This window comes from Leptonychotes weddellii, chromosome 6, assembly GCF_054177405.1.
Source record: "Leptonychotes weddellii isolate Sample4059 chromosome 6, ASM5417740v2, whole genome shotgun sequence".
Lineage (NCBI taxonomy): Eukaryota > Metazoa > Chordata > Mammalia > Carnivora > Phocidae > Leptonychotes > Leptonychotes weddellii.
The window spans coordinates 138,177,905-138,193,714 of NC_138374.1; the positions used below are offsets into that span (position 1 = coordinate 138,177,905).

Here is a 15,810-nt window from a genome sequence, read left to right on the forward strand (position 1 = left end):
GATGAGCTCCTGGTGATGTATGGAAGTGCTGAATCACTATACTGTGCACTTGAAACTATTAGAACACTCATGTATGTTTTTGTTTGTTTTGTTTTTTTTAAAGATTTTATCCATTTATTTGACAGAGAGAGACACAGCGAGAGAGGGAACACAAGCAGGGGGAGTGGGAGAGGGAGAAGCAGGCTTCCCGCTGAGCAGGGAACCCGATGCGGGGCTGGATCATGACCCAAGCAGAAGGCAGACGCTTAACGACTGAGCCACCAGGTGCCCCAACACTCATGTATGTTAACAGGAATGAAAACAGTTTAAAAAATGCAGCAGATAACAAAGACAATTTGCAAAAAAACCCAAAAACTTTAAAAAAGATTTTACTTATTTGAGAGAGAGAGAGGGAGAACACACACGTGCGGGGGAGGACAAGCAGACCTGGCACTGAGCACGGAGCCCCACGGGAGGCTCCATCCCATGACCCTGAGATCAGGACCTGAGCCAAAGCCAAAAGTCAGAGGCTCAACCCACTGAGCCACCCAGGCGCCCCCCAAGTCAACATTTCTCCCCGCTTTTGTCCCTAGAGGCCCAAAGAAGAGAACTGCGGATACGTCGCCCCCACCGCCCTCTCCTCCTGGCGTTTCATAGAGAGCCTAAGGAGCCCCTGCACCAATGCGCAGGCGCCATTCTTGGTCGGAAGGCGCCCGCGGCTCGCCCCGCCCACGCCAGAGGACTCCTCCCACTTGTCAGGCCTGCTCCACCTCCCTCGGGCCCGGGCACGTGCCTGGCGGCCAGCCGTGGGCGCCAGTTCGCGCTTGCGCCGAGACGCGAGCGCGCCCAGGCAGCCCGCAGGCCCGGGGCGCCCGGAAGTGGCCGCGCCGCCGGCGCTTCCGGCCTTTCCCGAGCGGGTCGTGGGAGAGGGCCCCGGGCCGGGAGCCCAGCGCCGAGCGCGGGCGGTGACCCGGTGCGTCCCGCGGCACAGGCTGGTCCTAGGCCGTGCGGTCCTTCACAACGGCCCGCCTTGGCTCGGTGCAGGAAGGCGGCCGCAGACCTCGGAACCCCACGTGGTCTTCACACGTCATGAACTCTCCTTTCATCTCTTCAGTCGCGTAAAATGCAAAATCCATGCTTGGCCCCCTGGCTGTGCAGCCCCCGGCACCCGCGCCCGCGGCCGGGGCGCGGCCGGGGGCGGGCTGGGGCTCCGTGTCCACCGCCCTCCCCTCCAGCCGCCCGGAGAGGGAAGCGCTAGAGGCTTAGCCTGGTTCCTCTTTGCAAGCTGTCTCAGCATCCCATTCCCATTTATTTCAGTGGATTTTTTTTTAAAGAACCTAATTCTTCTAAGATTTAGTATTTTTAATTGTGGTAAGTGGACAACTTAATTCTTTTGGATTTAAAGCATGCCTTTTTGCACCTGTCCGTTTCTACTGCTGATCACATCTGCAGAGGCTGCATCTTGAAGACAGATGCTGGTCCCCGTCACCTGCCTGAGCCTGGGGACAGAATGCTCTCCTCCGGCTGTCTTTGTAAAGTGTTGGCTCAAGGGCGTGCACCAGCCAGGTACCACTGACGCTATGCTTGGTATTTGTGGGTCTGAAGAGTGAGGCCTGGGGACAGGATTTAGGCCAGCCACTGTTCACTGGAAATACGTGACTCATACGTAATTTAAAATTTGCTAGTAGCCACATTTACAAAAGTAAAAATAAACAAGTTTATTTTTTTAATTTTTTTTTTTTAAGATTTTATTTGCGAGAGAGAGAATGAGAGACAGAGAGCATGAGAGGGAGGAGGGTCAGAGGGAGAGGCAGACTCCCTGCTGAGCAGGGAGCCCGATGCGGGACTCGATCCTGGGACTCCAGGATCATGACCTGAGCCGAAGGCAGTCGCTTAACCAACTGAGCCACCCAGGCGCCCAACAAGTTTAATTTTAATGTTTTATTTAACTCAATACATCCAAAATGCAATTTCAACATGTAAGGAATATCAAATAAGAATATAAAATTAAAAAATGCATTTTGGGGGGTACTAAGTCTTTGAAACCTGGTGTGTGTTTTACACTTACAGCACATCTTGCTTTAGACTAGCCACATTTCAGGCACTCAGTAGGCAGGTCTAGTGGCCACCATATTGGACATCGCAGACTTAGGTGAAATGAAACAGGGATTGTGGAGAAAAAAATGTGTGTGATTCCATGAGGGAAGAGATGGCTCCTCAGCTCACCGTCCTGGGAAATGGGCTGAGTTAAGGTTTTTAAGAGGGCAGCTGCAGGACGTGGCCCTGCCAGCCAAGTGACACACCTACCCAGGCCCCCCATGGCCCCCCCCCATACACTTAACTATTGCACTCTTTCTGGCCGAATTCGGTGAACGGAATGAGGTAATTCCTCATTTATTGGTCAGTGTGTGAAGTCACCTGCACCTCAGTGTGCACCTCAATTAGTGTGTTGTTGATGCTGAATTGGGTTTTCTGATGGAGGGTGGGGTAATGCATATGTTTTAGAACAGGACTTAGCCATTGGGACCTGAAGTTGTTGGTGGGGCCCGTCCCCTGACCTCTCATGTTGGGGAGAGGAATTTGAGGGAGAAAGACAGCTCAAGGGAAAGTAACAAAATATGTCGCGGACCCACAGCTCAAAACAGAAGGGACTTTACTTAAAAAATTAAAAAAAAAAAAAAAAATCTCCACACCCAATGTGCGGGTCAAACCCACAACCCCGAGATTAAGAGTCCAATGTTCCACTGACTGAACCAGCCAGGCACCCCAACAGGTGGGACTTTAGTTTTAGGGGAAGCAGGAGTTTCATCTAGATGATGAATTTTATTGATGCTTCATTTGGAGGCTAAGGACAGGCCTTTTTCCTTTTGAGTCCCCCGTTCTTCCTGCTGCCACGTGCACACATGCACTGTGAGCCTTGCTCCCAGGAAAGCCTTCAAAGTCTCCTCAGGGCCTGAGGGGCTCCAACCTGGGCTGCTGCTCTGGGAATGTAGGACTAAGATTAGGTAAAATTAGAAACACCTGAGCTGGCGTGCCTCCACCCTTTCCCCCTCACTGACTGGCGCTAGCAGAGGCTGTGAGGGAAGAGGGGTGTCTAGAGGACCCTTTTCCTCAAAATCAAACCTTTGTTTTGCCTGGTTGACTCTTCTCCAGCCTAGCCACACCTGCGTCTGTGGGGACAGGCTGGCCGGCCACAGGGAGCAGCATTTCCGTGCCTCTGTCCACTTGTGCCATTTGGTCAAGGCCTCCAGTCCCATAGCTCCCCCGACAGAGCTGCCCAGTGCTCAGGGCGTGAAGCTGGGGTGGGCACACACAGCACAGACTGACACCCACCACCAGGGGCTCTCCAAGGACAGGGATCACACGGAGTCACCTGAGAGGAAAAACACTGCGGTCCAGACGCGGAGCTCAGGCCCACATAAAGTCAGGGCAGAGGTATGGGGCTCTGTGCCAGGAAAAAGCAGTTCCACAGACAGGGAAGCCCCAAACCGCAGATCAGAAAGACAGAGCTAGACTGGCTCTGGTCCTATTTATTACAAAATAATGATTCCAAATCTGGTATAAAAAAGACCCCAGACAGTCCCCAGTACACCTGCCATGCCCCCAACCCACAAAGTCACTCCCTCAGGCACCTGAGCATGCGGGGCTCTCAGATGCGAAGGTCCCCAGCCAGGAGGGCACTGTACCGGGCAGGTGTGAGGGGCAGGTAGGCACCCCCAGCCTGGTCCAGAACATAGAGGGGGTCAGACAGTGTGCTTGGGTCAAAGCCCTCCTTTGTCATCCGCACCTTCTGCTGCTTGAAGGTCTCCGTGGTGGCCAGAGACTCCTGAGGAGGAGCATCAAAAGGAGTTGAAGGAAGGCATATTCTGCCCAGTGGTTCAGGTGAGTCAAGGGACTGAAGTTTGTCAAGGGGCAGGGAAAAGGAGGTATGAGGTCAGAGTTTAGGGGACGGGGTGACAGGGAAGAGAAGGACACAAGCCTGGAGGAGGGCAGAGGGAATGAAGGGGGGCAAAGGAGTGCATGTCTGGGAAGGAGCTGTTCTTTCTCTTCACGGAGAGTATCACGTGAGGATCCCTGTGTGGGGTTTGGGCGCTACCAGCTGCTGCAGATAACCGGGCGGGGGGTGGGGGGTGGGGAGGGGTGGAGCAGGAGCAGCTGATTACCTGGAGCCTTAGGAATCGAGGCCAGGCATACGGTGGCAAGTTCTCAGAAACATGGGTGTAGAGCTGCACAAGGTCCAATGAGTGGGGGGGACGTAGAACCAGGGCCGCCATTCCAGCTCTGCCTTCGTGCCCTGGTGGTCAGTGGGGAGAGGTCAGCTGTGGACCACCCTCCAGCTTCATGCTCCCTGGGCCCAAGTAATACCAGGTCAGGGCAGTGGGCCAGCTGCCTCCCACCTCCCGTGTCTTGGCACCTGGCACGGTGACTCCGTAGACGTTCACCTCCTGAAGAAAATCCAGGGACTCCAAGGCTTCCGCCACCTCAGTCGTGGCCACGTTCTCCCCTTTCCACCTGCAAGAGGGCAGAGATCCTGGGCCTTAGAAGGTGGGTGGGGGAAGACACAGGGTGCCAGATGCTCACAGAGAAGAAGTGTTCCAGAGGTCTGTCTGACAGGAGAGGTTAGATGAGGGGCTGGGTTTGGGTGTGTTTGGGTGCAAGTTAGGGAGATAGGTTTAGGGGCTTTGGGTCACAGAGACTGGACGTCTGGGAAAGGACTCAAAGTCATGGACAGATACCTGAAGGTGTCTCCAGTACGATCGTGGAAGCGGAGAAAACCCTGGTCATCGCAGACCAGCAGGTCCCCAGTGTTGAAGAAAACATCCCCAGGCCGGAAGACATCCTTTAGCAGCTTTCCCCGGCCCAGCTCTGGCCCCCCAGCGTAGCCCAGGAATGGGGACTGCTGGCTCACTGGGGCCACCAGCAGCCCTGGCTCACCTGGCAGAGTCACTGGGGTCAGGGGTGACTGCCCACCTCACCAGAACCTCCTGCCCCTCACCCCACTGCCTAATCCCAATCCTCCTCTGCCAGCTGCACCCCCCCCACCCCACCTGAGCACGAACCTGGACATGTGGCCACACAGTGCCCCTGAGTGTCCCGAATTGGCTCCCCTGTGGTGACATCACAGCGAATCAAAGAGAAGGGGAAGACATGCTGGGGGAAGGGAGACCCGGGCACTGGGTCACTTCAGTTGCACGAGCCCCCTCCCTGCCGGCCCCCCCTTCTTCCCCATCCTTCCCTTACCTTGTAAAGCCAGGAAGCACGTCCCACAGCACCCAGCTGTCCCGTGTAGTTGAAAGTGGCAATGTTGCCCTCCGTTAGTCCGTAGGTCTCCAGCACCTGCAGGGGCCCAAAGCGCCGCACAAAACGCTCCCAGGTGTCTGGGCGCAGCCCACTGCCCACCGCCAGCCGGACCTTATGTCCACGTTCTGCCTTGCTCTGAGATGAGGAGAGATGGGCAGAAGGTTCACCACCGAGACGCCAGCTCCCAAAAGTGAAGTCCTGTTTCCCACTGCCCTGGAGCCCCTTCCGCGGTGACCTCACTCAGATATCCTGTCATCCCAGGCCCTGCACCCCGCCCTGCCGTTCTCTTCCAACTCCCAGACCACTGCCTCAGCGTCTCCCGTGAAGTGCCCACCTCCCTGCCTGGACCTGTGCCCACGCACCGGGGGCTGGTTGACAAGGTATCGGCACAGTTCCCCGATGTACTGGAACACTGTCACCCTGTGCTGCTGGCAGTCCTCCCAGAACTGGCCAGCCGAGAACTTGGACTTCAGCACCACTGTGGCCCCTGCCAGAAGTGGAGGAGGGGGGAGGAAGGACGGTGAGGTTAAGGGCTATGGGGGCGCCCTGACCACCTCCTTCCCAGACGCTAGTCCTCAGTGCAGTGTGTAGTCCCTGGGAAGGCCCTGCTGGGACATTCAACAGCAGGCCCAGCTTGGCCTTCTTCCTTTCCCACCTGTGCCTCAGGGAGGTCAGTGCCCTTTCTCTACTTCCTGTCCCCACATAGTCCGTGCTCTGTACCCTGCCCCCAAGTCCCAACCTTCTCCATCTGCTTCTTCCTGGGCTGACATCCACAGCCCTTCCCCACCCCGACCTTGGAGTCTGGAGTTCTGTGAACGATACGGCCTCCCTAGCCAGTCTGTAGGTTGGGCAGGTGATGCCACTCCGCTGTACCAGGAGCTCTTGGAGAGGAGGCCCTGCCTCCTCCCTCCTCTGGATTCTCTACCCTGAAGGACTCAGGAAGCATCCCGAGGTGTGCACACCACTTAGGTACTTAATAAATGTTTGCTAGAAAAAACATCTGCTGGAGGACTAAAGGTGGGGGTTGGACTGGGGTGGGAGTTGGGGAGACTGACCAATGCCCAAGCAGCCCACAATGCCCAACAGGGAGCCGGACATGTGGTAGAGTGGGAGGGCAAGGTAGATCACATCCTCCTGGTGGGCTCCGCACAGCTGGTAGAAGGCCTGGCACTGCAGAATCTTCAGATGACTGATCCGAGCAGCCTTGGGGAGGCCTGTGGGTGGTGGGGGGAGACCCGGGGAAGGGTCTGAGCTTCAGGCCCTGCCTCCCTCTGCCCCTGGTTTCCCAAAGAAAGAGGCAGAGGCAAGGCTGAAGCTGAAAAGAAGGGAGGCCAAGCTGTCCTGGAAATGTGGGAAGTGCAGGGAGGTGGAGAAATTAGTATGATCCTCGGGACCAGCATGGAGGGGCAGGGAGGGTTTGGAGGAGTGGCCTGGAAACTGAGGCCATAGTTCCTGTCCCCAGCCCCCTGCCTTCCTCTGCCTAGTTTCTGGGAGGTAAGGCCAGTGCTCACCCGTGGTGCCAGAAGTGAAGATGTACAGGCACGTGTCCATTATGCTCTGGGGGGCAGATAGATACCCCGGCACTGGCTCATCCACTTCAGCGGAGGCCTCAGCCAGCAAATCGCTGATTCCAGCAGAATGGGTTTCAGGGCCTGCAGCCCAGAGACGGAGCCCCATGGCTCTCAGGGCTGGCAGGTCAGGCTCCAGGGACTCCAAGAACTCTGGATGAGGTGGGAAGGCATAGCTTGGGGACCCAGAATTCTCCACCCCACAGCCTATTTGCAACCCCCCCCCGCCCCTCCCCACCGCTTCACTGCTCTTGGGCGAGAAGAGTAGGAACATCCCATCACCGTTCTGGGAACCAAAGACCCAGCTCCATCCCTTCGCAAACCCAAAGACTCAAGTCCCCGAGCACCCTTTCCGAACCCCCTCGAGGAGGCTCGGCTTCCTTCCCCCTCCCCGCCCCCCACCGACGCGCCCCTTTCCGAGGCCGGTCCCGCCCCCGCTGGCCTCGCGCTCCGGCCTTACCTGGCGCCAGCACGAGCGCGCGCGCGCCGCAGCTGCGGAGGCAGTGCAGGAGGGGACCCCGGCGCAGGGCGGTCGGCACAAAGGCTGTGCGCAGGCCGGCCTTGGCCAGCCCGAACCAGAGCCACAGGAACTCTGGGCAGGCGGGGAGGAGCAGCGCCACGGTGGCCCCGGGTGCCAGAGGGGCCGCGGCGCCGGCAACTCCCGCGGCCCGCTCGTCCTCTGCGCCGCCGCCGAGCTCCGCGTCCCAGCCCCGGGCGCGCAGGAAGGCGCGCGCAGCCCGGTTGCTCTCGCGCTCGGCCTCCGCGTAGCTGAAGCGTCGCGCGCCGTGGATGAGGAAGATGTGTGTGGGGCGCTGCCCGGCCAGTTGCGCGAGGCGCCAGGCCAGGCTGCAGCCCCCCTCGGGGCCCCTCGGGTCGGCGGCGGCCGCGGCCAGAGCGCGCGCTCGAAGAGCCCGTTTGCAGCGTAGGGCGCGCACCGCGAAGGCCAAGTCGGCCGCGAGCCAGCGCAGCCGGGGCCAGAGGTGCAGCTTCCGCAGCAGCAGGAGTGGCAGCAGCAACAGGGGCAGCAGCAGGAGGGCGGCCATGGTGCCCTCGTCCCTGGCGCGGCCCAGAGACTCCCTTCCGAAAACGGGCCGCTCGCTTTTGCTCGGAGACCTCTCCCTCTTGGGAGCGCGCGTGCGCCGGCACACGCCCCTTCCCACCCAGCTCCCCCCTCCCCCCTCCCGGTTCTCCACGGGCTGGGAGCCGAGGCCGGGAGTGCGTGGGGGGCGGCCCCGCGCTCTCCGCCCTCCCCACAGCCGCGCTCCGCCCTGTGCGCGCTCCCTCCCAGACAGCCGGCGGCCCAAACCCTCCCAGGTCCCGGTTCAGGTTTTCTCCCCAAGGGCGCTTCTGGCATCTGAACTGTGGCGTCCCGGCCTAAGGATGCCATTGCTCTCCCCCAAAACTGGCCGGAGAACTCGGCCCCTTGCCCACTTGGCGCTGCAAGACCGGGCCCGATTGCCAGACCCGTGCCCTCCCCCAGCGCCAGCAGCAGCCCCAGGGGATGGGTGGGGGCCCAGCCAGCCAGAGTTCTGGAGGGGCGACTGCGGAGGCCCCTCCTTCCGGGCAAGGGCACAATAATTGGGGCCAGCCAGCGAATGCTTTCCATCCTGGTTTTAATTGGGGCAGAGAGAACGGGAAGGGGAGAGGAAGAGGCCTCCTGCGACTAAGACTTTTAAAGGAAGGAATAACAGCTTTGAAGAAGGGGACACTGGATTCTGCAGGAGCCCTCTGTCCTCCGCCAAGACCTCACTCCTCTCTCTTCTGTCGGCCACCCAGCCTCCTGGGCAGCCTAGGGGATTCTTTTCTGCTGGGACACAGGGGACAGACTGTGGAACAAAGAGGGTTGGTTCCTTCTTGCTGGTATCTGAACTCTCCCCACCAGGCCTACTTCTGTCCATCAGAATCCGAGTTGGGGGCATCCTTCACCCCCAAGCAGTCCTCCAATAGTTGATAAGCACACAGATCTACTAATACTCACTTTCGGGAGCCTCTAGTTTCTTGACAGAGAAGTAGGGTTCAACTTCACGGGAGATGGTGCCTGGACAGGTCAGTGCCTGGCCCACAGCCCCAGTGGCAACAGGAAGTTTGGGCAGGAGGGGGGCAGCAAAAAGTCCCTCCTGCTCCAGACAAGGGGGTGTTCAGGAAGGGAAAAGGGGAAGTTCTGAGGCCACCAGGGGAGTGGGGGCAACCAGTTAGGTGCATAGGGTAAGAGCACCTGGGCCAGCAACTCCAGCACAAAAGAGGTTCTGGCTTGTTTTATTGTCATTTAAAAACTTTTAAAACGCGATTATCTCTGCCAAAAAAACAAACAAACAAACAAACAAAAAACCCCAAAAAGACAGAACGGAGGAAATGGGACCATTCGACAGTTCTGTGGAAGTCTCTCTCTGGGAGTCCCAAGGGCTCTGGCCTCCCTCTCCCCTCAGTCCCTGCCTGAACTCTTATGGCATCTGCCCCATGTTGAGGAACAGGCAGGCAGCTGGACCACATCACTGATGAAATGCCCATTTCACACGGGAGGATGGAGAGCAACTATAAAATGCCTGTTAGGAGCAAATCAAGGCCAGACGGGGAACATGTGGAAGGGGCATCCATACACTGTCTTCACTCCCATCCTGGCCTCTCTGACCAGCAAGCCCCATCTGCCATTTCTCTTCTCTTTGGGAGGCTGGGGAGGGGCAGGGGCTGAGGACCTGCACCAGCCCAGATTTCACACAGCCTCTGGCTTCAGGGGGACCCAAGTCGGTGGGAGCAGCAGTGTGACGGGGCTGGAGGCGCCTGGACAGGAGGGAGCAGGGGCTGGGGCTGCATGGGAGCTTCTCAGGCTGAGCCAAAGGAAGCAGCTCATCCTTCCCACCAGGCGAGCCTTGGGCAGAGGGAGAGGGTGTCTCCCCACTATCTCCCCAGCCCTTATTAACCTCTGATTCACCACGGAGGGGAGGGCAGTCCAACTGGGGGTGGGATGGCGGAACACGGGGACTCAGTCACTGTCAGACCCCACTGCAGAGGACCCTTTCCGTTTCCTCTTGGTAGGCTTCGGTTTTGTGTCTTCTTCCTCCTGGAAGAGATGGGGGGGGGGGGCAGTCATTAGCGTGAGCAGCTACTAGTCCCAGCCCCACCAGCCCCCAATGTTCCTGCTGCTGAGCAGAGGTGAGGGCTCTCACCGAGGCACTGCTGGAGCCTGACTCTTCCTCAGCATTGGGGGGCTGTGTGGCATTCTTTCGACTGCGGGGGCTGGACAGAGCTGCTTTTCTCCGGCTCTTGGGCGGCTTGGTGGATGAGTCTTCATATTCCTCAGCCAGGGAGAAGAGATCGCTGAACCTGAGAGAAAGAACACACCCTCAGCACATTCCTCCCAGCCTCTTCTCTGTCCTGGGCAGGACCCCTCCCCACTGCTTCCCAAGGCCTTACTTCATCTTGTGGGCCTCGTCACAGCTTGCCTGCACGTGCTGCAGAGCCTGGAGAATTGGGGTCTGGCTAAAAACTAGAGGGAGGAGGAGGGAGAGCAGGGAAGCAAGGACAGTGAGCGGTCCAGAAACTCACTCAACTCTCCTGCCCCTGCCCCCACCCACTCTAGGGCTCGTCTGAGCCAGGGTCTGCAACGCATACAGTTCTGCTTGGTGTTGGTCAGGTTGAGGCGCAGGTTGTCCAAGTGCTCCAGGATCTGCTCCAGAGTCAGCTGGGCCAGCTTGCTGCTGGAGCTCCTCAGGCTGCAGGGAAGTCACACAGCCAGAGTCTGAGCTTGAGGGGAGGGCTCCAGGAGTGTGGGACACCCTCCCCACCAGGGCCCCTCCTGAAGACAGACGCAGCCCATATGGGGAAGGATGGGGTGGAACAGGGACCAGCCACCGGGCACTAGGGAAAGGGGGAAGGGCCAGAGTGGGCCCGCACACCATGTAGCTTCAGACCACTAGGTGTCACCCACTAACCAGGAAGGAATTGCCCTGGTGATGGCCTGTGGACAGTGGGCAGCCCTCCACAGGGCCCACGTCCCCCCTCTGCCTCTTGCTCCCACCTCTGCCTCTTGCGCGGGAGGCTGTTGTTCTTGATGAGCAGGGACTTGATGTGCTCGGCCAGCAGCTCGTCATGCTTCATGCACCAGTGCCGCAGGATGCTGGTGGTGAACTGGTCGTCAGGGTGGCAGGGCCTGCTCAACACCATCTTCACCATCTCCTCGCTGGGCCTGGGGGTGTGAGAGGAGTGGAAGGCACCCTGCTCACACAGCTGGCCTCAGGATCCCCTGGTCTCTCCCACCTACTTACTCCCCAAACCTCAGCCCCCTACCCCCATCCGCGTCGCTGCAGCTTCCTGCTCTCACACCCTCTCCCTCTTCTCTCTGGGCCAAGGAATGCTGGTTTCATCCTTTCCCGAAGCCAGGAGACACAAGTGATTCTTCAGTTTCTGCAGTAGCAGCTGGTATGTATACTGGGGGGCGGCTCACCAAATCTCTCCCACCTTGCCCAGAACAGTCAGGAAATGGGCCAGGGAGGCAAAAGGACCACACGGTATCTAGCCCGAGACGGCGCAGCGGAGGGGGCTGGCAAGCCACAGCCCTCAACCTGCCCACTTCCTTTAGGATGTTCTGTACCACTTCTAGTCTCTTGGGCAAGAGAGCAGAAAAGGTGGAAGGAAGGCAAGAAGGTAGAGAAGATACACAGCTGCTGTCCTACTCATCTGGGCTGTTGGGAAAGTGCCTGTGCTGGAGGGTGGAGGGGCCTCTGCTGGCTCCCCCTCCAGGCCCCACCCCTGTACTCTGACCCAGCCTCCTCTAGGATTAGCCTAGGGTGGCCTCAGCAGAGTAGGGGTGGGGAGCAGGAAACCAGGATGTCCGGTCCCCACCCCCTACCCCCTCCTCCCAGGGCAGCTCCTGGTGGGCAGGGGTGTAAAGTCAAGAGGAAGCCCAGATCCCAAGGGAGCTGCATGTTTGTAAATCATTTTAGGGGAAGGGCAGAATAAGTAGATGTCTACAGTAGAAAAAAGCATGGCCAGCCTCCTGAAGGAGCAGCCAGGAACCCTTTACAGGATGCTCTCTCTCGGTATGCTGTGACTGGGAGCTAGAGTCCCCGGAAGTAGAACTCACTTCTCTCTTCGGAGCTGAAGCAGCAGGCAAGACAGGGCCTCTGGGTGCTCTGTGGGGGAAGGCAGAGGCTGCTCAGAGGGTTGTAGAATTCCAGGAAGAATCTTGGTACCTCTCCCATCCCCCAGTTAATAGCCACTCGAAGGAGCAAGGACAGTCTTCCCCATGGAGCCAGGAAGAACAATCCCTTGCTTCTAGAAAATCCCAAGTGGCCTGAGCCCTAGCTCATGCCTGGCTCAGAGTGGGCCTGCCTGCAGGACTCATCTGAAGAGCCTAAGTGACTGACCAGGGAGCCTGGCCTTCCGGACTTCGCTGGGAGGGGCAGCAGTGGGTCTGATCATCCAGAAGCCTAGGGGCCTCAGCCTTGCCCCAGAGGGACTGGGACGGTCCTTCCCTCAATTCTCCCTACCCACAGCCCTACTCACCTTTGTATTTGAGGTGCTGCAGGATGGGGATTATGGTCTCCAGGGGGATGTTGTGGGCCAGGAAGAGCTGCCAGGCACAGTACTGCTCAAAGGTCTCCCAGTCCAGGCTCTGGACTGCAGGGGACAGAGAAGGGGCGTGCTCACGCTTGCGCGCTCTCTCCTTCACACACACATAGGGCTAACTCACTGACTAACAGCGTCCCAAGCAGGGGTGATACACAGGTGAGGACAGTGTCCCCAACCCTACAGACACTCTCCCTTTCCACACAAAGCATTGTTTTCAAAGACTTCACTTCACTCCTATAGTCCCAGCAGCCCTGAGCTTAAGCAGATCCAGAAACACTGCCCGAGACCACAGAGCAGGGCAGAGTGATGGTCTACCCCATTCTCAGCCCAAGCCAGCCATGCTGTTACTAGAAAACATCCAGGGCTGCCACACGTCTCTTCCCCCCGGGGTGCCTGCAGCGTCTGCTCACTTACTGAGTATGTTGAGGACAGAGTCCTTTCGAAACATAACCAGGTTCCCCATCATCACGTGGCAAACCAGCTCCTGGAGCTGAGGAGGGAGAGAAGGAAGAAGGCAAGACCCATTGGTTCTAAAAGAAGCCAGGAAGCCAGTATGGAAAGAGAAGCAGGAGGGCTCACATGGGGAAAAAACCAAAGGAAGGGAAAACTTGGTCTCTGAAGGATGCAGGGGCTGGTGAAGAACAGGTGAAGGCTTGTTTGGGGCAAAATAGTTAAAGAAAACCATTAAAGTGGTTTCCGTGCCCTCACAGCAGAGGGAGAATGGACAACTTGTCTACCTCGCCCTAGTTTGGGCCCCAACCCACACCAGCCTGTGCCTGAGGAGGAGGAAAGGGCCCTGGGAGGCTGAGTCTGGAACAGAGGTGTGGGTAGGAGAAAGGCAAAGAAAGAAGGGCTCTTCTGTCATAAATGGGGCGAGTGGAGAGGAGGAGCAGAAATGGGACCTCAGTTCGGCACAAGAACAACACACAAGAAAAGCTGCAGCCTCCGGGGCCCGTACGTGGTGGCAAGGCCAATGGCCTGATCATTTTCATCCTGAGCCAAGGGGATGGCCAGCTGAAAGCTAAAAAAAACCCACCTCCTAGCTTTCCGTGTGGAACTGGAGTACCCAGGAGAGAATGAGCCCCACCTGCCTCCCTGGGATCCACTTCCCTTCCAGCCCCCAGGCCTGAAGTGCACACAGGTGCAGGCCCCCCTCCCCCACCACTGCCCAGGCCTCCCAGGAGGACAGCTCCTTGTGCACCTGCGCAGAGTCAATAACAGCCACGATCATGTTCAGCAGTTCGCCGCTCCGCAAGGTCTCATCTGGAAACTGGGCAGAAAAAGAGGGAAGCTGGGGCAGGAGTCCAGGGTGCACCCCTTGACTTGAACCTCATAATCCACTCCCCTTTCTTCCCACATGCTCAGGGGATGGCTGGGTTAGCCAGATGTGGGGTCTAACACAAATACCTAAACAAAGATCCAACAGCTGTGAAGCTGGGACTCTAACTCTTCCAAAACCCAAATTTGCTCTTCGTGTGCCCACAGCATGAGGAGTGTGTGTATCTCAGGAAAGCAATGGGGAGCCATCCAGAGATGGAGCTAGAGCCAAAAAGGACTGGCCATGACTGGTGAGTGCTGTGTGGCAGCAGTAAAAAAAATCCAATCTATATTAACCCTCAGCCAAAGAAGAGAAGGTGCAGAGTGTGAGTGTTTGGGGTGCATGACAGGCAGGCATGACCCCTTCTTGGGGAGGCCAGTTTACCAGGGAGGGAGCAGAGGAGGAAACTGCCACATGCTGGGTATGTGCACCCCTCCCCCTGCAGTTTTTGGCTGAGATCACAGTTCCTCCTGTCATGCCCACACCCCGTGCCCTGATTTCCCTGTTCCCAGGAACCTTCACCAAGAGGAAGAGCTGATACCTCCTCTGATGTCCCAGTTCCTAGAGAAGACAGTGAGTGAGTGAGGGAAATGAAAGTCGAGTCCCCACCACAAAGGCCCTGGTCTTTGGGAACCACTAGAGAAACTGAGAGTGAGCAATCAAAAGGCAAGAGGGCCTGCAATGTGTGAACGTGGATTTGGTTGGGGCCTGTCCTGGGTCCAGAGGATGGGGCCAAAGCTGAGAAGCCAAGTGTAGAGGCCCAGACCCCAACTCACACCACAAAGCACAGGACAGGAATTCTGTGGGTCTTAGACATTTTCTAAACTTTAACGGGGGGGCCCACAAGCAGGTGTGGGCTGGAAAAGGCAGCCTGCCGAGGCCAGCAGGCGCTGTATGCGGAGATGCGCAGTCTCGGGAGCCCTGCCTGCACAGCTGCCCTGCCTCGGTGGCACTCCGTCAGGGGCACTGACCTCTGTGTAGATGGAGGGCGTGAGGTGGCACAGCAACCGCACATCGTCTTCCTGGCAGGCCTTCATGTCCATCATCAAGCAGGTGTGCAGGTCACCCAGCTGCGTGGCCTGGGCAAATGACTCGTACAGGTTCATCTTCCCAGCAGCGGCTTTGCTGCAAGAGCAGTCGGGCCGAAGCCAGCATCCAGCCTCAGCATCCAGCCTCAGCAGACATCCCCCAGGTAGGCCCTCCTCTGCAATCCCTTTGCTGCCCTGATGCTCTGGGCCAATCAGTCTCATGGCTTTCCCCTGCCTTCCTCAAGAGATTTGTAGCTTATAGCAACCAGGACACACTCTTCTTTCTCCCCATCCTTCCCCAGTGCTCCAGACAGGACACTGACCACAGTTAATGAAGCTGCTAACTGGTGAGAGCTGAACATAGGAGAGGGCTCAGCTCAGGCTAGAAAGCTCACTTCCTGATTTCTGGGCTCTGAGCAATGAGGACAACAACACATAGAGGCCCCCACCTCACATCACGTACAAAACAACTCAAAAGGAGTTATAGGCCTAAATGTTAAGAACTGAAACTATACAACTCCTAGAAGAAAACACAGGAAAGGGGCGCCTGGGTGGCTCCGTTGTTAACCGTCTGCCTTCGGCTAGGGTCATGATCCCAGGGTCCTGGGATCAAGCCTCGCACTGGGCTCTCCGCTCAGCGGGAAGCCTGCTTCTCCCTCTCCCACTCCCCCTGCTCGTGCTCCTGCTCTCTGTCAAATAAATAAATAAAGCCTTTAAAAAAAAAAAAAGAGAAAAAAAACAGAGGAGAAAATCTACATGACACCAAAAGCACAAGTGATGGAGAAAAGATAAATTGTACTCTTCAAAATGTAAAACATCAGGGCGCCTGGGTGGCTCAGTCGTTAAGCGTCTGCCTTCGGCTCGGGTCATGATCCCAGGGTCCTGGGATCGAGCCCTGCACCGGGCTCCCTGCTCCGCAAGAAGCCTGCTCTCCCTCTCCCACTCCCCCTGCTTGTGTTCCCTCTCTCACTCTGTCTCTCTCTCTGTCAAATAAATAAATAAAATCTTCAAAAAAAAAATGTAAAACATCTCTGTTTCAAAGGATGCC

The 15,810-nt window shown here is 57.6% G+C and overlaps 2 protein-coding genes and 1 long non-coding RNA gene across 5 annotated transcripts in view; 1 reads left to right on the forward strand and 2 right to left on the reverse strand.

The window, feature by feature from the left end:
- LOC145722416 (uncharacterized) overlaps nt 1-15,810 on the forward strand; it is a 130,724-nt gene that overhangs the window by 74,761 nt on the left and 40,153 nt on the right. The gene's annotated exons all lie outside the window — the stretch shown is intronic.
- Nucleotides 2,616-7,987, reverse strand: SLC27A3 (solute carrier family 27 member 3). The gene is made up of 10 exons (XM_081825562.1): nt 7,309-7,987; nt 6,792-7,001; nt 6,336-6,494; nt 5,643-5,767; nt 5,221-5,415; nt 5,040-5,130; nt 4,716-4,914; nt 4,394-4,491; nt 4,143-4,273; nt 2,616-3,805 (listed from the first exon to the last, which is right to left on the reverse strand). Exons 1-10 carry the CDS (start codon nt 7,889-7,891, stop codon nt 3,629-3,631), a joined length of 1,968 nt encoding a protein of 655 aa, XP_081681688.1. The 5' UTR covers nt 7,892-7,987; the 3' UTR covers nt 2,616-3,628.
- Nucleotides 9,089-15,810, reverse strand: part of INTS3 (integrator complex subunit 3) — a 41,990-nt gene continuing 35,268 nt past the window's right edge. For all 3 annotated transcript variants that reach the window (XM_081825559.1, XM_081825558.1, XM_081825557.1), the window contains 10 exons: nt 14,706-14,859; nt 13,618-13,686; nt 12,831-12,906; nt 12,351-12,464; nt 11,929-11,977; nt 10,864-11,031; nt 10,458-10,558; nt 10,260-10,332; nt 10,013-10,169; nt 9,089-9,906 (listed from right to left, as the gene is read on the reverse strand). In XM_081825559.1, coding sequence (XP_081681685.1) covers nt 9,829-9,906; nt 10,013-10,169; nt 10,260-10,332; nt 10,458-10,558; nt 10,864-11,031; nt 11,929-11,977; nt 12,351-12,464; nt 12,831-12,906; nt 13,618-13,686; nt 14,706-14,859 — 1,039 coding nt within the window. In that variant the 3' untranslated portion in view covers nt 9,089-9,828. The remainder of the gene's footprint in view (nt 9,907-10,012; nt 10,170-10,259; nt 10,333-10,457; nt 10,559-10,863; nt 11,032-11,928; nt 11,978-12,350; nt 12,465-12,830; nt 12,907-13,617; nt 13,687-14,705; nt 14,860-15,810) is intronic.